Genomic DNA, 21,916 nt, shown 5'->3' with positions numbered 1-21,916 from the left:
TTTAACTTCTATTTGCAGAATGACGGAAATGAGAGAAATGGCTAACCAATCTACTCCAACAGAGTTCCTTCTCATGGCGTTTTCCGAAACCCGTGATATGCAGATTTTGCATTCTTCAGTGTTTCTCTTCATTTATTTAACAGCCTTAGTGGGAAATTCTCTCATCATCACAGCTGTGGCCCTAGACCACCACCTTCACAACCCAATGTACTTCTTTTTGATCAACCTGTCATTGTGTGATTTCTGCTCCATCTCCACTACTGTACCCAAATCCATTGCCATTTCATTGACAAACAACAACATGATTTCTTTTGCCGGATGTGTGACACAGGTCTTCTTAGTGGTCACATTTGTTGGTGGGGAGCTTGCTTTGCTCACTGTTATGGCTTATGACCGTTTTGTGGCCATCTGTCACCCACTACAATATACCTTAATCATGAATTGGAATGCCTGTATGCAAATGGTAGCTGCTTCCTGGATAAGCAACCTGATTCATGCAGTACTGGAAACCAGTTTTACTTTCATGCTAAATTTCTGTGCCACCAATATCATTGGACAATATTTTTGTGACATTCCTCAATTGCAAAAGATTTCTTGCAGTGATACAAACGTGAATCAAGTTCTGATTTTGGTCCTTGGGTTATTTATTGACTCTTTTTGTTTTGCACTTATCTTTGCTTCCTATGGCTACATATTATCTGCTGTGCTGAGGATCCCATCAGTCCAAGGCAGATATAAAGCTTTCTCTACCTGCACTCCTCACCTGACTGCATTTTCCTTGTTCATTACCACAACTGCGTTTTCATACATGAGGCCAAAAGCACTTTCTTCCCCCACTGTGGACTTGGTTTCTGCTGTATTATATACAATTTTACCACCAGTTCTTAATCCCATTATTTATAGCCTCAGGAACAAGGACATCCAACGGGCAGTCTGGAAAATACCCAGAAAACTGAAACATCTCATTGCATGATTCATCACTTCCAGTTTTTTTGGAGACCATTGAAACAATGTTTATCTGAGGTAGAACTTAGGAAATTTCTTTTTTTCACCTTTGAAATAGAGAATTTCATAATATTAACTATTTATCATATTACAAGGCTCCTTGCCATTTTTACAGATTTAGTGACAAAGAATATGTCGATCTTGTTATTTCTTTAGTTATGGGCCATTATTGCTGCTGCTATAGTGTTGCAGTGAACTATCTTGATTGTTTATTATGTGGACATTTTGTGCTGTTACTTACAAATATGACTCTCTTAAGGTTGAAGGCCTGGTATTTGCTTTAAGATATGCTAGTCTAGTTTCTCGTTAAACGTAGTGAATGTATGACAAAGGGTGCTGTATATTAACAATACAAATAATAAATAGTTGTTGGGTGAAAACTGTTCTCCTTACAAAGCTGCAATATCCAGATTCCATGAGAAGAAGGTTGAATGTTAAAGCATTTTGGGATTGCCAAGGTGGGAGTGGAAGGAACAGAAGGATCTGTGATTCTCCATCTGCTATATATGCATGTGGGGGTGTGGGTAATGGATTCTTGAACATGGATTAGGGTGAATAAAAACAAAAACCCATCAGTGTGTTGGTGGAATGAATTGAAATAGATGTGATACACAATTTACATTACAAATTCTTTTTTTAAATACTTTTTATTGATTTTTACATTTTTATCTTGATCACAGTAACATATTCTCAGATATAAAGACAAACCCAAATACCACCCCCCCCCCTGCGACTTCACTCAACTTCCTCTTCTGGTTTGTTGCATAATAATCTCCTTGTGTTTTGGTTATATCTTAATACAGTGGTACCTTGGTTTACAAACTTAATCCATTCCGGAAGTCCATCCTTAAACCCAAGCGTACTTAAACCAAGGCTTGCTTTCCCATAGAAAGTAATGGAAAATGGATTAATCCATTCCAGACAATGAAAAACAACCCCTAAAACAGCAATTTAACAAGAATTTTACTGGTTACAGGTAGGTAGCTGTGTTGGTCTGCCATAGTCAAAACAAAATACAAAATAATAAAAAAATTCCTTCCGGTAGCACCTTAGAGACCAACTAAGTTTGTTCTTGGTATGAGCTTTCATGTGCATGCACGAATCTGAAGAAGTGTGCATGCACATGAAAGCTCATACCAAGAACAAACTTAGTTGGTCTCTAAGGTGCTACCGGAAGGAATTTTTTTTTTTTTTTTGTTAAGAATTTTACTATCTAACGAGACCATTGATCCATAAAAAGAAAGCAATGGACCAGGCTGCAATCTACTATCCAGTATTAAAAGCCCTTACCCTGCCCTTGCCGCTCTGTGCCCTGTGAGGAAATGCTGTGGCAGTCACTACTGGGGCCAACTTCAGCGGTGGCAGTGGCAGAGGGACCCTGCACCGGCCACAGCAGCGTCACCCAGAAGCAGAGAAGGGGGTGTGACAGAGTAAACCCATATTGCTCAAGTGGTAATAAGCGCTGGGCTGCAAGTTAAAGGCATTGGTTAAAATTGGTTGGTGTAGGGGTAAGGGATTGGCTGGGCCTGCCCCTGCAAAACGCTGCTGCAAGGTTAGTCCGTTAAAGGAATTCAGGGGCTCATCTTGCTTTTGTCCATATCCCCCGAGCAGGGGCTAGGGCTGTGCAAGAGCCCCTAGGAGCATTTGGGGGAGAGCTGAGGACCTGGCACACAGCTCCTGATCTCACCTCTATAGGTGTTTACCCTTACTGACTTTGCTGGCTAGCGGATGTCAGTTCTGTCCCAGGGCGGGGGACAGATAGTTGGAATCAATGCCTAAGCAACCACACACATTGGTTGTATTTAAATAAAGTTCTGGCCAAAATTATGCCAAAAACCTTAAAACTTAAATGACTGTGTGAAGTATGAATTATTGGGGGGGGGGAGGTTTCTTGGAACCTCGACACGCAACTAACGAAAGCCTTTCAGGTGCAGGCTTCTTAACTCCTGCTAAGCAGCAGTGATGCAACTGAGTGGAGGTCAATAGAGACCCACTGCACTACCATATTGTCTGCTACTTCCATTGGGTGCACCCAATTCCCCAACCTTCATACATAAGCTCTAATGCACACTTCATATGAAGGGGAACCTAAATTCCTTCAGCTGAACACTTATGGAATTTGCCAGTGTTGCGAACAGATGAGGTGGGGGGGGGAGAGGACAATAAAAATAGTTTTGATGTTATATGAAATTTAGGTATGCACTACAAGAAAAAAATGAAAAAGTATCCTTGCATACTATAAGTCAATTAATTTTTGGCGCCCTTTTCATCTTTCTTTCAGCTCCTTCTGTTTTCTTTGCTACAGTTCAGAATCCATGAAAAAAATAAATAAAGGGCCAAATAAATTATTGGTGTAAAACATTATGCCTCACCGGGTATCCTTCAGCAAACATGAATTATGGTAATTCAAATGGCACCAACATGGGAAAGCACAAATTTCCCTGGAGCAAAGATTCTCAAGAGATTTTGCAATGGCATCTTTGTTTCCATATGTGAGAACAATGAAATCCCTGAACTGGGATATGAAACATGCTGATATTATATTGGTGTGTGTATTTTGGATTTTAGTTGTCCATGAAACATTGCCACTTCTTTTCTTTTACACATTGTGTACATTTCAGTGGCAGAAATGAATGAATGAGACAACCTTAGCATACAAGGAATGGGTGGAAATACTCTGGTGCGATATCACTCTTCTCCTAGTCGTCTTGCTTTTCACATATATTGAGGAGCAACTGGGGCAGAACTGGGCTGGCTAGGTTGAATCTATCTCCTCCTCAGCTCCCTTTGTGTCCTTCGCTTTCTGGACTAATCCAGCAGGCGCTTATATTCTTATGTATGTTAAAGGATCTAGTAGGGAAATGGACAACATTTGTTTTGCACAGCATCATGGGACTCTCCCAAGAGAGACCCTGAAATTGCACAGGAAAGGAGGATGACATCACCTCCTTAACCTCCTCCTGGCAACCCATGTACCTTCAAATAAATATCACCATCAAGCACATTGGCACTCTAATCTTCTGAGAGAAACAGAGGTGAGCATAATTCTTCTTGATCATCTGAAAGAAAGAGAAGGGATTCAAGGATGCTCAAGATTTCAATTCTGAAAAGATTGTGAAATGACTCATGCAGCAGTTGGTTTATACTGAGATGGACATAATATCATAAAGTGGAATTCATGTTTTTGTTTTGTTTTAAATCATTTATTTTATCTGTAGGAGAAGGCAACAGAAACCTTGGAAAAACTGCACAGGGAAATATTTCACTTGGAATATGGACAACTCACATTTGCTTCTCAAAAAATGTGATAGTGCATTGAGTTAAGTGCTCCCATGATTCTCTCTAGTTCACAGCAACAATGATGGTCGGCCGATACTCTGGGATTCTATGGCTTTTCGGACAATAGGAAGCTTTTAATGATTCAGTGTGCAGTCTTCATCTTCTGAGCTCATTAGATTTGCATTTGACACATATTAATTGGGAGATGCTTTCATCAGGGTTATCTTTTCCATTAAAAAAAAATGAAATGAATTATAATATATAGTAATACAATCACTAGAATAGAAATTACTTATCCAAATGGAATTAAAGGAAGTCCATCCCTCGTCTTCTTGTCTTTTTTTTTTTAATAGGGTAGAACTTAATATGATTCTGCCTGCACATTGAGAAGTATAGCCATCTTTTGGTCTTTCCATGGGCCATGTTTCTAGAAGTAACTAAAATAATGTTTTGGGGTTTGTTTGTTTTTCAATTCTCCCTTAGGTTGTTGAAATCTAAGCTGTTTCAGTATTCTGGCAATCAGTCTTCATTCTTGGAACTTCATTAATTCAGGCTGATTCTTCATTGCTCTTAGGTAATATGTGAAGTGGTATGCTGATGTTCAATTAAAAAAATGAAGAGCACCTTTCAAAACCCATACACTTGCATGATAGCGTATGTGAGAATGTATGTGTATGCACCCTGTCTCTGTTGCCTTTCCCCCAGTCTTTGAGGGTAGATCAATCATATTAGCTGAAAATATGTGATTGCACATACTATCCTCATTAGGCTTCATGTCATAGCAGGATGAAAGAAAACATCAACAATTGATAGTGTGCATACATGGTTCTTGATGTGGATAGATGTGTAGTTGTGAACTAGAGCAATAACTATATGATTTTTTTTAAAGGATGTCCAAAAATTTTAAAACTCCACTAACTCAAAACCATTTAACTTCTATTTGCAGAATGATGGAAATTAGAGAAATGGCTAACCAATCTACTCCAACAGAGTTCCTTCTCATGCAGTTTTCAGAAACCCGTGAATTTCAGATCTTGCATTCTGCAATATTTCTCTTCATTTATTTAACAGCCTTAGTGGGGAATTCTCTCATCATCACAGCTGTGGCCCTAGACCACCACCTTCACAGCCCAATGTACTTCTTTTTGATCAACTTGTCATTGTTTGATGTGTGCTCCATCTCCACTACTGTACCCAAATCCATCGCCATTTCGTTGACAAGCAACAACATTATTTCTTTTGCCGGATGTGTGACACAGGTCTTCTTAGTGATCACATTTGTTGGTGGTGAGCTTGCTTTGCTCACTGTTATGGCTTATGACCGTTTTGTAGCAATCTGTCGTCCACTACAATATACCTTAATCATGAATTGGAATGCCTGTATCCAACTGGCAGCTGCTTGCTGGATAGGCAACCTGATCCATGCAGTACTGGAAACCAGTTTCACTTTCATACTAAATTTCTGTGGGACCAATATCATTGGACAATATTTTTGTGACATTCCGCAATTGCAAAAGATTTCTTGCAGTGATACAAGAGTGAATCAAATTATAATTGTTGTTCTGGGTTTTTTCCTGGACTCTTTCTTTTTTACCTTCATCTTTACTTCCTATGGCTACATATTTTCTGCTGTGCTGAGGATCCCCTCAGTCCAAGGCAGATATAAAGCTTTTTCTACCTGCACTCCTCACCTGACTGTCTTTTCTTTATTCATCACCACAGCTGTCTTTTCATACATGAGACCAAAAGCACTTTCTTCCCCCACTGTGGACTTGGTTTCTGCTGTATTATATACAGTTTTGCCACCAGTTCTTAATCCCATTATTTATAGCCTCAGGAACAAGGACATCCAACTGGCAGTCTGGAAAATACCCAGAAAATTAAAACAGCTTGTAGCATGATTAATCAGTTCCAAATTCTTTTTAGAAATGTTAAACGTGGAAACACTAAATGGGGATCTGAGGTCTGCCATGTAATCTTAGATATATCCCTTTATATTTTGAAATAGGAGCTTCCTCAATATTAACTATTCATCATACTGAATGGTTCTTTTGTCATTTCCATAGATTTTGTGAGACATTTTATATGTGTAAGTTCTATTAATTAATTGTTTATGGGCTACTATTACAACTGTGAGAGAATTCTAGAGCGATAACTTGGTGTTCTTTAGTTGAAGTTTAGACACTTCCTAGGGGTGCTGTATTTAAACAAAAATTAGGAAACCTCTATTCTCCTAGGACAGGCACGTCCAACAGGCAGATCATGATCTACCGGTAGATCACTAGACGTCTGTGGTAGATCACTGGTAGATCATCGGCTCCCCCCAAAGAAGCTGAACAACTGTGGCTCCCCTAAAAAAAGCTCAACATTTTACCTCCTCCCTGGAAAAACTCAACAAATTTGACCCGAACCCCCCCAAAATGGGTCTTCCTCCTTCCTAAAAAAAAGCTCAACAATTTTACAATTTTGACTTGGACCCAAAAAAGGGTGTAGATCACTGCCAGTTTTTAACTCTGTGAGTAGATCGCAATCTCTTGGGATTTGGCCACCCCTGTCCTAGGAGAGCTACAATTACCAGAGTTACCTGGGGAGAGGGATTGATTTTTTTAACAATTCATGTATTGCTGAGGTGTGATAAGATGCAACAGAAGCATCCCTGGTTTACACACACACACCCCACACACATACATGCACCATGAATTAACACTCGATCAAGGTTTATTGGAAAATGCAGAAAAATAGATGTGATACAGAATATTTGATTTAGCAAAACAAAATGAAAAACTACACAGCAGAAGACAATTCAGTTTTTAATCCCATAGCAGCTCTTCTTTCAGCTCCAGCAGCTTTATTGGCCACCATTTACAACCAATGGAAAAATAAATTCCTCAAGTTGGACACTCTACTTCACTGGGCATCCTGTACCATAAATAAATTAAATTCAAAGGGAAAATCTATGGCTTATGGTTTCATAACTAAACCCACACAACATAGCAGAAACTTCCCCAGAGCAACGATTCCCATAATCTTTTATACAAGGAGCTTCTTGTTTTCAGGAGAAGAAAAAAATCCCTGAACTGAAAGTGTACTCTATTGTATTATCTTGATATTTTCGTGATATGTGTGTGTTCTAGATTCTTCTTGACCATTGAGAATGTGGCGCCCTCTTTCTCCCTTCATACATTGTGCACATTTGAGTTGTATAAATAAATTAATGACTGAGATAACCGTTAGCTTATTCAAAGTTCCCAAATCATAAATAAACCATTTACCCATAACTGCTTTACCTTGAGTCCTTTTTAAGAGTGTGATCACAAATCCCCCTTTTCCCTGGTGGTCTCTCCTTTCACATACATTGAAGAGGAACTGGGGCAGAACTGAGCTGGGTAGGATGAAGGCCATTCATCCTCCTCCTCCCATCCCATCCATCTTCCTCTGTGTGCTTTGCTTTCTGGGCTATTCCCTGGTGACAGAATAGCGTCGAATCCTCATCAAGGCAATGGACAGCAGGATAGATACTTCTCTCTTTTTTTGTATTGTTCCCAGAATCCCAGTAATAGAAGGGGTAGCCCTCCATACTAAATAGTGCTGATGACTTATGCTCTTCAAACAACTGAGCAATCTCAGTCATTATTTCTCCCTGTCAGCCGACTGGGTTGAGAGCAATCTCCCCCTCTGTCAATGTACAAGTATGAATGATGGACTTCTATGCCTAGTTCCTGTTACAGTCTTCAGCAACACCCCTCTGAAATTTTTCTTCTTCCGACATTATTTTCAGAGGGTTTTGGTAATGCTCATTGTGCAATTTGCATCCAAAATGCCTCAGATTGAATCCTTGATATCTCAGGTAGGACTGTGAAGGATACTTGCTTAAAACCCTGGGGAACAGTTGCCAGTCAGTGTTACAAATATTGGGCTGTATGAAGTAATGGTCTGATTTGGCCTAGAGAAGTTTTCCATGTTCCTGATTTAGAAGAAATAGAACTGATGTGGAATAGGACCTTTGCATTGCATGGCATCAAGGGACTTATGAGATGTTCTCCAAGGAGAGACTTAACTGAAATAACAGAGACAACAAACATGACTCAAGCTCCTACTCCTTCTTGCAGCACATTCACCTGCCAATAAAGATCACAATCATGCACTTCAGCACTCTGATCTTCTGATAGAGAAACCGGTGAGTAGAATATTCCTCGTTCATCCTCAGGAAACAGCAAGGCTCCTAGAGTGCTCAGGCCTTCAGTTATGAATAGATTGTGAAATTAAAAAAAAACAATTGGGGATTTGATTCATCCAAGGACTTTTTTCTTTTCTTGTAATTTTTTGATGAATAAATAATAATAATGTGTGGTAATGCAGTCACTAAATTGTTAATGTTTTTATAGAGAGATTAAAACAAGTCCATTATTTCAGGTCTTTGCTCTTTTATTAAAAATAAAAAATTACGGAGATGTTAACACTTGTTCTGCTTCCATATTGAGAAATATAGCCATTCTTATGTCTTTCCATGGGTTGTGTTTCTATAAATATATAAACAAAATTATGTACCTTGCTTTCAAATCTTTCTGGAGGTGGTTTATTTTTGTGCTGTTTCATAATTCTGTCAGGCTTTAGACCTCAAACATGATTGCAGCTGGTTGATTCTTCATTTCTCTTATGAAATACATGAAATATTTCACTGTTGGTCTTTTTCACAATCAAAAGCACTTTGGAGACAGAGGGAGGGAGGGAGAGCTTTTTATTATCTATTTCTGATGGAATCTCCCAAAATAGCAAAGATTTCACAAACTGCTATGACATAGCACTTGAAGACTGGTTGCATTTCTATGTGTTACATTATGCATTTATTTTTTTGGGGGGGGAATCTCAGAGAGAATATGCTTTATACAAACTTGTCCCCAATTCCCCATTTTGATTCATTTTTAAGTGTGTGGGGTTTTTTTTGGGGGGGGGGAGGATAAATGCAATGATTTTAAGTTTATATGTCCACAATCCAACAGCATTATACACTATTGGTACGAAGCCAAGATGGTCCTATTTAATAATTGTGCCAACCAGATTGGAAAGCTTACGTTCAAGACAAATAATAATTTAGTATAGTGGTGTTGCTTCCCAAGTGGAACACCTGTAGTAATTTGATGCCATTGTCTCTTTTGCGTAAACAGATTCTGGAGTTTTTAAAGCCTGCAAAAGCTAATGGGATGAGTGTGCTGACCAGTGATCAGAAGGTCAGATTACAACAGGAAAGTCCCAGGTTCAAAACACCCACTCAGCTGTAAATCTCACTGGATAACTTTCAGCCAGTCAATTTCTCTCAGCCTTACCTATCTCACAGGATTGTAGTTTGTATAAAAATTGGGAGGAGAAGGTTTTGTACCACCTTTAGCTTCTTGGAGGTAAGACAGCATATAAATTATATTAAAAACTAAATCACATTTCAAATTTATTGTCTAAAGTGTGACATTATTTTCCCTCTCTAATTCAATAAGCCTTGTTCCATGCTCAATAAGCACAGGATGTCTTTAAACCCAAGGAAACAGCGATAGAATATTGTTGTTACATAACAAATTGACCTGCAGTACTCCCATAATATACACATTGGGTGTTCGTGTTTATACAACCCAAAACCCATAGTTTCATAAACTAATTCGGGGGGGGGGGATATTCTAAAAATAAATTATTACATTGTATGAGCTTTACATAAAAACAGTCCATCTACTACTGTAATAAAATAATATTGTCACAAAATTGCACTAACACACCATCATTTCTCTTCTTTCTGCAGAAGGATTCAAATAAGTGAAATGGCCAACCAATCTACTTCAACAGTGTTCCTTCTGATGGGATTTTCCAATGATCATGATGCCCAGATTTTGCATTCTGTGCTGTTTCTCTTCATTTACTTAACAGCCTTAATGGGAAATTCTCTCATTATCATAGCTGTGGCCTTAGACCACCACCTTCACAGCCCAATGTACTTCTTTTTAATCAACCTATCAATTTTAGATGTTTGCTACATCTCCACTACTGTTCCCAAATCTATTGCCATTTCATTGACAAACAACAACATGATTTCTTTTGCCGGATGTGTAACACAGGTCTTCTTAGTGGCAACTTTGGGGGGTGGTGAGATTGCCTTGCTCACTGTTATGGCTTATGACCGTTTTGTAGCAATCTGTCATCCGCTACAATATACCATAATCATGAATTGGAGTGTCTGTATCCTATTGGCAGCTGCTTCCTGGATAGGCAACCTGATCCATGCAGTATTACAAACCAGTTTCACATTTAGACTAAATTTCTGTGGTTCCAATATGATTATGCAATATTTCTGTGACATTCCTCAGTTACAAAACGTTTCTTGCAGTGATACGAAAGTGAATCAAATTCTTATTATTGTCCTTGGGTTATTTATTGACTCTTTTTGTTTTGCATTTATCTTTGCTTCTTATGGCTACATATTATCTGCTGTGCTGAGGATCCCATCAGTCCAAGGCAGATATAAAGTTTTCTCTACCTGCACTCCTCACCTGACTGTCTTTTCTTTATTCGTCACCACCGCTGTGTTTTCATACATGAGACCAAAAGCACTTTCTTCCCCCACCGTGGATTTGGTTGCTGCTGTATTATATACAGTTTTGCCACCAGTTCTTAATCCCATTATTTATAGCCTCAGAAACAAGGACATCCAAATGGGAGTGTGGAAAATACCCCAAAACTTAAAACATCTTATTGCCTGATTCAATATTTCCAGATTTTTTGAGAACATGGAAACACTAAATGTATACCTGATGTTAAACTTAGAAAGTTAGCTGCATTTCTTTTTTCACCTTTGAAATAGAGGATTTCATAATATTAACTATTTATCATATTACAAGGCTCCTTGCCATTTTCACAGATTTAGTGGCTGAGAATATGTCAATCTTGTCATTTCTTCAGTTATGGGCTAATATTGCTGCTGCTGCTACAGTGTTGCAGAGAACTATCTTGATTGTATCTTAGATAAAATGTAGACATTTTTAAAAGAATGTTTTTGTGCTGTTACTTATGAATTAACTTTCTTGTTAAATGTAGTTGATGTATAATGGAGGGTGCTGTATATTAACAATAAAAATAATTAATAGTTCTTAGGTGAAACCTGTTCCCCTTACAAAGCTACAATATTCATATTCCATGAGAAGAAGGTTGAATGTTAAAACACATTGGGAATGACAAGGTGGGATTGGAAGGAACACAAGGATCTCTGATTCTCCATCCACTATATATGTGTTTGTGTATGGAATGAATCCTTCAACATGGCTTAGGGTAAATAAAAATAAAAATTGACCAGGATGGTGGTGGCATGTATTAAAAAAGATGTGGCACAGAATTTAAATTAAAAAAATCTAATGGAAATGCAACACCCTCACATACCAGACAATAGAATGCAGTTTTGCATCCTTTATCAGTTCTTTCACATTCAACTGCTTTCTTTGCAACAATGTACAAGCAAAATAAATACAAAAGGACCAAATAAATCCCCAGCGTATTTCTTCATATCTCACTGGGCATCCTTTACCTAAAATAAATTATATTCAAATGGCTACATTTTGTTTGTAATTTTATATCCAAATTCGACTTTTCACTTGAAACATTGTGTACATTTTGGTTGTAGAAATGAATACGTGAAAAGACCTTGACTTATTAAGAGACCAGAAATGTTAGTATCAATTGTATTTTCACCACCCACAGGCTCATAGCTAGCTTCTTTCCCCGCTCCCCCATGAGGATTAGATGTAAAATTTATTATGAGAAATAATGCTTTTCTGTTGTAGAAATTGGGACAGAACTGGGAAAGTTATGTTGAGGCTCACTTTGTGTGCATTAAATGCCCTTTCGCAGATAGAGAACTCAGTCCTTTACAGCAGAATGCAGCAGAAGCAACTGTGGTTGGAATAGTAACAACAAAGGTTTTATTTATAAAGCAAATAACAAAACAACAAGACGACACTCACATCCATCTTCTTCAGCAGAGCAGAGCACAGCAGAGAGAGGGAGGAGACATTTAAATACTTCCCATACTCATACATCAATTAATTAATTAAAGGCAACCTACAATATTATGCAATGTGAGAATGATACATTACAATACTAACACACTTATCATCCTTTTCTTCATGGACTTACCCCATGATGGCACATCAATGAATTAATATAGAGCAGGGGTGGCCAACTCCCAAGAGACTGTGATCTACTCACAGAGTTAAAAAATGGCAGTGATATACCCCCACTTTTCAGGGTTCAGGTCAAAGTTGTTGAGTTTTTTTTTCAGGGAGGAAGTAAAATGTTGAGCTTTTTTAGGGGAGCCACAGTTGTTCAGCTTCTTTGGGGGGAGACAATGATCTACCAGTGATCTACTGTAGACGTCCAGTGATCTACCAGTAGATCACGATTTACCTGTTGGACATGCCTGATCTAGAGCATGCCTGCCACTTTTTGCAGCATTGCTCTAGTAATAGGATTACTATCCCTCGGTATCAAACAGTGCTGCTAACTTGCACCCTTGTGTTCTTTGATCATTTGATCTGAGCAAGATGGAATAATCCTCCTTGTCAGCTGGCTTGTTTGATAATCAACATTCCATGGTGTAAATATACAAAATATGACATATTTTAGGCAGTAGTGAAGAAGCTATGGATGCCCTTCCAGATGGAAAATTATGTCTGGATTCAAATGGTAATTGCCTCCTGGATATGCAATCCAGTTTTAGTTTCATGCTAAATTTTTGTGGCATCAAAGTCATAGGACAATATATTTGTGACCTTCCTCAGTTACAAAAGATTTTTTGCAGTGATACATAAGTTAATCAACTTCAACACTCTAACCGCCACCATATATACAATACAGGTATATACAATACTTTATTACTGTAAAGACAATTGCACTCCTTGTTGTGTAAATCAGGACCTGCAAATCATCATGGTGAGGTTCTCCAAGGAGCAATTCTCTGAAACACTACAGAAATTTAATGATATTCTCCATGGACCGATTGTCTGAAACACTACAGACAGCAGGGATGCTCAATTTATTCCTCCTTGTCATAAAATCTATACCTTCTACTAAAGACTACATTCCAGCATCTAGGCATTTCCTTCTTCCAGAGAATGCTGAGGTGAGTAGCATGCCATTAGTTCATCATCAGTGGAGATTAGGGCTTGGAAGGTGTCCTATTTTGTTCTGAAAAGACCTCAAAATGTTTAATACAGCAGTAAGATTAATGGAGACATGATTATTCTATGATAAAAAGAGAATACATTTATAGGTAAGAAAAGATAATAATGTGGTGTTTCAAGTGTTTCAAAATTCTGGAGATTGGGTTTAAACCCTGAGATCTCATCAATGCAACATGATCTTTCATTGGTTGCTCTTATAAGCTACACTTAGGAGTTTATTCTACTTTCTCATTATTCATTCAACATGTAACAAAGATGGGTCTTTCCTGAGATGCTCTCAATGTTCCCTTACAACTCTAAAATTCAATGAGTACTTGGGAGAATCGATGCTGTCAGTTGAATGTTTACGGCTGGCATCACACATTACATCATACTGACATGGGGGGAAACCCTACATACAATTGCCTGCATATTCCCTCAACCAACAGACTCTCATTAACTCTGTTCTAATTTTAGGTGCCTCAACCCTTCTGCTGGTGTTGCTAAAACACAAGAACAGACCTACTCTTCTGGTACTTGTTTTATGAAACACTTCAAAGAATTAAGATGGCCAACCAGTCTACAGTGACAGAATTTCTTCTGATGGGGTTTTCCAGTGACCGAGAAGAACAATTGTTTTACTTTGTGATATTTCTTTCCATTTATTTAATAGCCTTAGCGGGGAATTTCCTCATCATCATTGCTGTTGCTCTGAACCACAAACTGCACACTCCTATGTACTTCTTTCTGGTCAACCTATCATTATCAGACATTTGCTACATCTCAACCACAATCCCCAAATCCATAGCTGCTTCTTTGTCCGATGACAAAAGGATTTCTTTTGCTGGCTGTGTCACACAGGTTTTCTTAGTTTTCACCTTTGCAGGTTCTGAGCTTGCCTTGCTCACTATCATGGCTTATGATCGCTATGTTGCAATCTGCCATTCTCTGCAGTATGAGCTAATCATGAACTGGGATGCCTGCATCCAAATGGCAGCTGCTTCCTGGATCAGCAACCTAATTCATTCATCATTACATACCATTATCACTTTCAGGCTAGATTTCTGTGGGTCTAGTATTATTGGGCAGTATTTCTGTGATATCCCTCAGTTGCTAAAGATTTCTTGTACAGACACAAAGGTTAATCAAATTTTGATTTTTGCCATAGGGATTACTGTAGATTCATTTTGTGGAGGGTTCATCTTTGTTTCCTATGTCTACATCTTCTCTGCTGTGCTGAGAATCCCTTCTGTTCAAGGTAGATATAAAGCTTTCTCTACCTGCATCCCCCACCTGACTGTCTTTTCTTTATTTATTAGCACAGCTGTGTTTTCATATATGAGTCCTAAAGCACTTTCTTCTACAACAATGGATTTGCTCTCTGCTGTATTGTATACAGTTTTGCCACCGCTACTGAATCCCATTATTTATAGTTTTAGGAACAAGGACATCCAAGAGGCAGTATTAAAAATACCAAAAAGAATTAGAAGTCTCCTAGCATGAGTGCTTGCACTGTGTCTCATCACAATTCCTGTGCATTGCATAACAATGCAAATGTCAGTGAAAATTGCATAAAAATGCATTATATTGCATAACAGTGCTTTGCAAATAGATGGGTATTGGGCAAATTTGTGTATAAAATTTGCCTATTAGGAAAGTTGCACACAAAACAACTGATAAGTTTTCATTAGGACTTTTTTTTTTAAAAAAAGTATGCCAATATGTAAATATGAGGAACTGGATCTAATGCTGAGAATGTGAAAGAAAATTAAATTGACACATGCTTGCTGCTCCCAACCTGCTAAATTGGGTTTCTTTTTGAGGGGAGGTTTTAGATGGGAGATAGGGTAGAATAAGTCTTTGCATAATTGATGAGGTCTCTGAACCACATTTGCATTTGATACTCTGTTCTCAGTTTCTCGCGTAAGTGTGGCCCCTTCTCCTTCATTGTTTCAAATATGTGATATTCTAGCACCATACTGACTAGGTCATGCATGTAGGAGGGGTCCATGATGGATTTTATTGGTATTTCTTTTTTTAAAGAGTTATTTCACTTCAGTTCAATGAGACTCAGAATACTCAATGTGTTTGGTTATTAGTAGTATTAATTGTTGTTTTGAGTCCATATAACACACAAACACATGCACAAGTTCTCTTTGGTTGCTTTATGTTGGCTTGAGGTTTAGGTGCAAATTGTGATGGGTTTTTACCTAGGATTCTTGGTGCTGTGTAGGTTTATTTGTGGAGGGTTCATCTTTCCTTCCTATGGCTACATCTTCTCTGGATTTGCTGTCTGCTGTATTGTATAATGTTTTGCCACCATTAATGAATCCCATTATCTATAGCTTCAGAAACAAGGACATTCAAGAGGCAGTGTTGTAAATACTGAAAAGGTTAAAGGTCTCCAATCCTGTTTGCTTAAGCTGTATATCACACTCATCACAGGTTATTATACAGGTTTCTAGTACCCACTTTTGTGTGATGTCCCTTAATTTTGCCCTGTGCCCTGTTTCACAGCTTACATTTTGTTAAAATATGCATAAAATACATATAATCAATGCTTTTTTTCTTAAAAGAAAAAAGTTTAGGAGTACTCTCACTTTCCTACTCATATTAAAATACTGCCCCTCAATGATGCCAAATTAGATTCACAAAATATTTAGGGGTAAGCATACCCTGCGTACCCCCTGAAAAAAGCACTGCATATATTAGTCAAACTAGGATGCAGAAATCAATTACATTGGGGAATTGGGATTTAGCAGAATACTGTATGTATATTACACAAAATTCCATGCAACATATGTATTAGCAATTTGCACTGGGAATCTGACTTCACAAATGTGTGTGTCTGTGTGTGCATGTGCGCTCTTTCTCTCTCAAACCGACATGGAAATATGGAGAACTGAACTTACAATTGCAAAAATGTGAAACTGAGAGAAAATGAAATTGACAGTTTCGCCCATTCCAACTCCCAAATTACTCAGTTGGGTTTCTTTGTGGTGTTAGAGGGAAGGACAGGTAAACTAAATCTTTGCACAAGTGCCCTTCTTTCTGAACAACAATTAGATTCAGTCCGCTTTCCTCAACTTCTCACATAAAACGTGCTCCTTCCTCCATCACTGTTTTACAAACATGCTCTTTTACCATCACATTAAATGAATTATTTATACACCTGTGAGTGATGCAATCTTAGTTCTTTAAAAAAATAAAATGCTGTGTCCATCGTGAAAGACTTCTAATTTAAGTCTATTTATTTATTTATTTATTTATTTGTATCTTTGCAAGTTGTATTTATTTATATGTACATACACACAAATGGATATGTTGGTTTCTTTGTGATAGTCTCATAAATTGATAGAAATAGAATTTATCTGAACACTTTTTTCTGCAATTAAAACCATGTTGGCTCTGAAGTAAACTCTGCTGAATTCATTTTGGTTTATTGCTAGATAATTGGGATGAAATTTAAGCCTGAAGATTGGTTCATTTTGAGTTCCTAGCAGAACTGACTGTTATTGGATTAACCTTGGAGACAGGAATGGAGGAGTTTGAAGGTGTTGTATGTAAGTTGTCCAGTGGTACCTTGGTTTACAAACTTAATCCATTCTTAAACCAAGGTACCACTGTATTTATTAATATGTACATACACAGTTGGGCACCTGGGCAACAAAGTGCTTTAATCTACTTGAATTGTATCCATCTGAGTGTGGTTCAGGTCTGGTCATAGCACTGAAACTGTCTTGATCACCTTAGTTGATGGTATTTATCTGGAAACAAATGGGGGAATGTAATTTGGGTTGTTTCCTCATTCAACACTATCGCTGGGCTCAGGTGGCCTCGATGGTTAATAATAGCTTTGTTCAGCTCTGGTAAAGCACATACATTGCATGGAAAATGTCCCAAGTTCAGTCTCTGTAATGTACAGGTAAGTTGAACAAATACTTCTTTCTAAATCTGTGGAGATCCACTGCGGGCATGTATGGACAACATTGAGCTGCTCTATGTTCATTTTTCTTTGTTTTGTGATATGTATTGTAGATGATGTAAGGAGATTTAAATGTTAGCCAGTGTCAATGATTTCCTCAGATGTCAGAATAGACCAATTTAGCAATAGTCTCTTATTGTTGTGTAGATTGAAGGATTGCTGTTCTTCATTGCTTCCACACACAACAAAAGAATTATATTATATCAAATTTAAAGCTACGGCTAGATATATTGCTCATTTCCAAGGAAATCGCTTATAAAATTCAATTGCTTCTTGTTTTAGAGTCACTACTTTTAATTATAATTCCTGTAAATTCTACTGGGAATATATTATAGTGTGGACTAAATATTCATCTAATAAAGATAGATAGATACATGATAGATAGATAGATGATAGATAGATAGATAGATAGATAGATAGATAGATAGATAGATAGATATTAGAATGAAGCTCTTGCTCAGATTATGTACTTCCCCTGGCTTCTGCAATAAAGTTTCCAAATGCAATAATGCTCACAAAACTAACATTTTAATTTTAAAAAATGTGTACTTTACAGGAGCAGGGTGTACAGAAAGTGTACAAAATTGATGAAATTTAAATGCAGACATTTTGTTCATTTAAAAAAAGGGGGGAGATCGGCAGAAAAAGAGGATGGACTTGACTTATCACTGAGTATGTAAATCACTGAGTAAATGCAAATAGATTACAAAATGATTCATGCAGTAGCTAGTCTAATGCTGAGATTAGCATAATATCATAATACCTAGCAGTTCAAAAACACATCAAAGTGCAAGTAGATAAATAGGTACCGCTCCAGCGGGAAGGTAAACGGCGTTTCCGTGCGCTGCTGTGGTTATCAGAAGCAGCTTAGTCATGCTGGCCACATGACCCGGACGTTGTACGCTGGCTCCCTCGGCCAGTAATGCGAGATGAGCACCGCAACCCCAGAGTCAGACACGCCTGGACCTAATTCACAGTTGGCCACCTGGGCAACAAAGTGCTGGTCAGGGGTCCCTTTACCTTTACCTTTACCTTTACCTAATGGTCAGGGTTCCCTTTACCTTTACCTCCTAGGAGAGCTACAATTACCAGGGTTACCAGGGGAGAGGGATTGATTTTTAAACAATTGATGTATTGTTGAGGTGGGATAAGATGCAACAGATGCACCCCTGGTTTACAACCCTCCCCCCCCCCAATTAACACTCGAACAAGGTTTATTGGAAAATGCAGAATAATAGATATGATCCAGAATTTTTGATTTAGCAAAACAAAATGAAAAACTACACAGCAGAAGACAATTTGGTTTTTAATCCCATATCAGCTTTTCTTTCAGCTCCAGCAGCTTTACTGTACAACCAATGGAAAAATAAATTCCTCAAGTTGGACACTGTACTTCACTGGGCATCCTGTACCATAAATGAATTAAATTCAAAGGGAAAATCTATGACTTATGGTTTCACACACCATAATAGAAACTTCCCCAGAGCAATTCCCAGAGCAATTCCCAGAAGATTTTACAAGGGACTTCTTTTTTCAGGAGAAGAAACAAATATCTGAACTGAAGGTGTATTCTTATGTATTATATTGATATTTTCGTGATATTTGTGTGTTTTAGATTTTTCTTGACCATTGAGAATGTGACATCCTCTTTCTCCCTTCATATATTTTGCACATTTGAGTTGTATAAATAAATAAATAAATAAATAAATAAATAATATAACCATTAGCTTATTAAAGTTCTCAAATTATATAAACCATTTGCCTATAACTGCTTTACCTTGAGTCTTTTTTAAGAGTGTGATGGCAAATCCCACTTTTCACTGATGGTCTCTCCTTTCACATACATTGAGGAGGAACTGGGGCAGAAGTGAGCTCGCTAGGATGAAGGATATTCATCCTCCTCCTCCTCCCAGCCCATCCATCTTCCTCTGTGTGCTTTGCTTTCTGGGCTATTCCCTGGTGACAGAATTGCATCCATTCCTCACCAAGGCAATGGACAAGCATGATGGGTACTTTTTCAGTATCATTACAGAATCCCAGTACAGTCATACCTTGTGTTGCGTTCACTTCATGTTGCACCTTTTCAGGTTATGAACGCAGCAAACCCAGAAGTGTTTACTTCTGGGTTCGCCGCATGTGCATGTGTAGAAGCGATCTGCGCACTTCACGCATGCGCAAAAGCGTTCTATCGTGCCATGTGCATGCGTAAAAATGGCGCTCTAGTTGCAGACTTTTCGGGGTGCAGATGGCACCCCAAAATGGATCGAGTCTGCAACTAGAGGTACCACTGTAATAGGAGTGGTAGCCCTCCATAGTAAATAGTGCTGATGACTTATGCTCTTCAACCAGCTGAGTAAGTTTCATTATTTCTCCCTGTCAGCTGACTGGGTTGAGAGTAATCTCCCACTCTGTCAATGTGCAAGTATGAATGATGAACTTTTATGCCTAGTTCCTGTTACTGTTTTCAGCAACACCCCTCTGAAACTTTTCTGCTTCCAACATTATTTCCAGAGGTTTTTTTGGTAATACTGATAGTGTGCTTTGCATCCAAAAGGCCTTAGGTTGAATCCTTGACATTTCAGGGGAGGGATGGGAACAATGCGTCCTTAAAACCCTGGAGAACCATTGCAAGTCAGTGTTAAAAATACTTTGCTGGATGGAGTAATGGAGTGATTTGGTCTAGAAAAGTTTTCCATGTTCCTGATTTAGAAGGAATAGAACTGATGTGGAATAGGACGTTTGCTTTGCATAGCACCAAGGGACTTATGAGATGTTCTCCAAGGAGAGACGTAACCAAAATAACAGAGACAACAGGTATGACTCAATCTCCTACTCCTTCTTGCAGCACATGCACCTTTCAATAAAAATCACAGTCATGCAGTTCAGCACTCTGGTCTTCTGAAACAGGTGAGTAGAATCTTCTTTGTTCATCCACAGGAAACAGCAAGGCTCCTAGAGTGTTCAGGCTTTCAGTTATAAATAGATTGCAAAATTACAAAAAGCAATTGAGGAATCTATTCATCCAGGGGACTTACTTCTTTTCTTGTATTTTGTTTCTTAGATGAATAAATAATAATAATGTGTGGTAAAGCAGTCACTAAATTGTTAGAGATTAAAACAAGTCCATCATTTCAGGTCTTGGCTCTTTCCTTAAAAATAAAAATAAAAATAAGGAGATGTTAACACTTGTTCTGTTTCCATATTGAGAAATATAGCCATTCTTATGTGTTTCCATATGGTGTGTTTCTATAAATATATAAACAAAACTATGTTCCTTTCTTTCAAATATTTCTGGAGGTGGTTGAATTTTGTGTTGTTTCATAATTCTGGCAGTCTTTAGACCTTGAATATGACTGCAGCAGATTGATTCTTCATTTCCCTTATGAAATGTATTATACAAACAGTACTACACTGTTGTTCTTTTTTCAAAATCAAAAGTACTTTGGAGACAGACAGAGAGAGGGAGAATGGGAGGGCTTTTTATTACCCATTTCTGATGGAATCTCCCCAAATAGCAAAGATTTCACAAACTGCTATGACAAGGCACTTGAAGACTGGTTGCATTTCCATGTGTTACATCAGGGGTCTCCAACCTGTGGCCCACGGAGGCCATTCAACTAGCCCATGAGCCACCCCCAAACCGAGCCCACACACTCAGTGAGTCCCTGCACACTGCGCTAAGACGGCATGGCGTAGCACAGGGAATCTCTTCTGTGGCTCCGGAAATTGGTTCTGCACATGCCCAGATGCTGAAAATCGCTTCTGGGCAAGCACAATTTCCTGCATCTGGGCATGCACAGAAGTGATTTTTGGCACCGCAGACATGCGCAGATGCGCAGATGCGCAGATGCGATTTTCGGCGCCGCCCATGGAGGATCTCCGCAGGAATGATATGGCACATGCCCGGTAAGCCTTGCCAACCCCTGTGTTACCTTATGCAATTATTTGGAAACAAAAAGTAAAAAGAAAGTGTCAGAGAGAATATGCTTTATATCCCCAGTTCCCAATTCAGATGCATTTTTAGGTCTATGTTGTTGGTTTTTTGGGGGGGAGATACATGCAGTGATTTTCTGTTTACATGTCCACAATCTAATGGCATTATATACTATTGGCATGAAGCAAATATGGTCCTATTCAATAATTGAGACAACCAGATTGGAAAGCTTAAGTTCAAGACAAATAACAGTTTTCAAGACAGTTTAGTGTAGAGGTGTAGCTTCCCAAGTGGAACATATGTAGTAATTTGATGCCATTATTTCTTCCGCTTAAACAGATTCTGGAGTTTTTAAAGCCTGCAAAAGCTAGTGAGATCAATGTGCTGACCAGTGATCAAAAGGCCAGATAACAACAAGGAAATCCCAGGTTCAAAACACCCACTCAGCTGTAAATCTAACTGGGCAACTTTCAGCCAGTCAATTTCTCTCAGCCCTCCCTATCTCACAGGATTCTTGTTTGC

General features: G+C 38.3%; 4 protein-coding genes across 4 annotated transcripts; all 4 read left to right on the top strand.

Moving 5' to 3' along the window:
• Window positions 1–19: 19 nt before the first annotated feature.
• Window positions 20–973, top strand: LOC117057738 (olfactory receptor 14A16-like). Its single transcript, XM_033168579.1, has one exon. The coding sequence runs from the start codon at window positions 20–22 to the stop codon at window positions 971–973; it is 954 nt and encodes a 317-aa protein (XP_033024470.1).
• Window positions 974–5,231: 4,258 nt separating this feature from the next.
• Window positions 5,232–6,202, top strand: LOC117059195 (olfactory receptor 14A16-like). The gene has a single exon (XM_033170751.1). It carries the CDS (start codon window positions 5,232–5,234, stop codon window positions 6,183–6,185), a length of 954 nt encoding a protein of 317 aa, XP_033026642.1. The 3' UTR covers window positions 6,186–6,202.
• Window positions 6,203–10,079: 3,877 nt separating this feature from the next.
• Window positions 10,080–11,024, top strand: LOC117057737 (olfactory receptor 14A16-like). Its single transcript, XM_033168578.1, has one exon. The coding sequence runs from the start codon at window positions 10,089–10,091 to the stop codon at window positions 11,022–11,024; it is 936 nt and encodes a 311-aa protein (XP_033024469.1). The 5' UTR covers window positions 10,080–10,088.
• Window positions 11,025–14,042: 3,018 nt separating this feature from the next.
• On the top strand, window positions 14,043–14,978 carry LOC117057736 (olfactory receptor 14A16-like). Its single transcript, XM_033168577.1, has one exon. It carries the CDS (start codon window positions 14,043–14,045, stop codon window positions 14,976–14,978), a length of 936 nt encoding a protein of 311 aa, XP_033024468.1.
• The last annotated feature ends 6,938 nt before the right edge of the window (window positions 14,979–21,916 follow it).

Source organism: Lacerta agilis, chromosome 14 (genome assembly GCF_009819535.1).
Source record: "Lacerta agilis isolate rLacAgi1 chromosome 14, rLacAgi1.pri, whole genome shotgun sequence".
NCBI classification, from domain to species: domain Eukaryota; kingdom Metazoa; phylum Chordata; class Lepidosauria; order Squamata; family Lacertidae; genus Lacerta; species Lacerta agilis.
The sequence above is the reverse complement of the archived record's forward strand: the minus strand, read 5'-3'. Positions and strand labels throughout refer to the sequence as shown.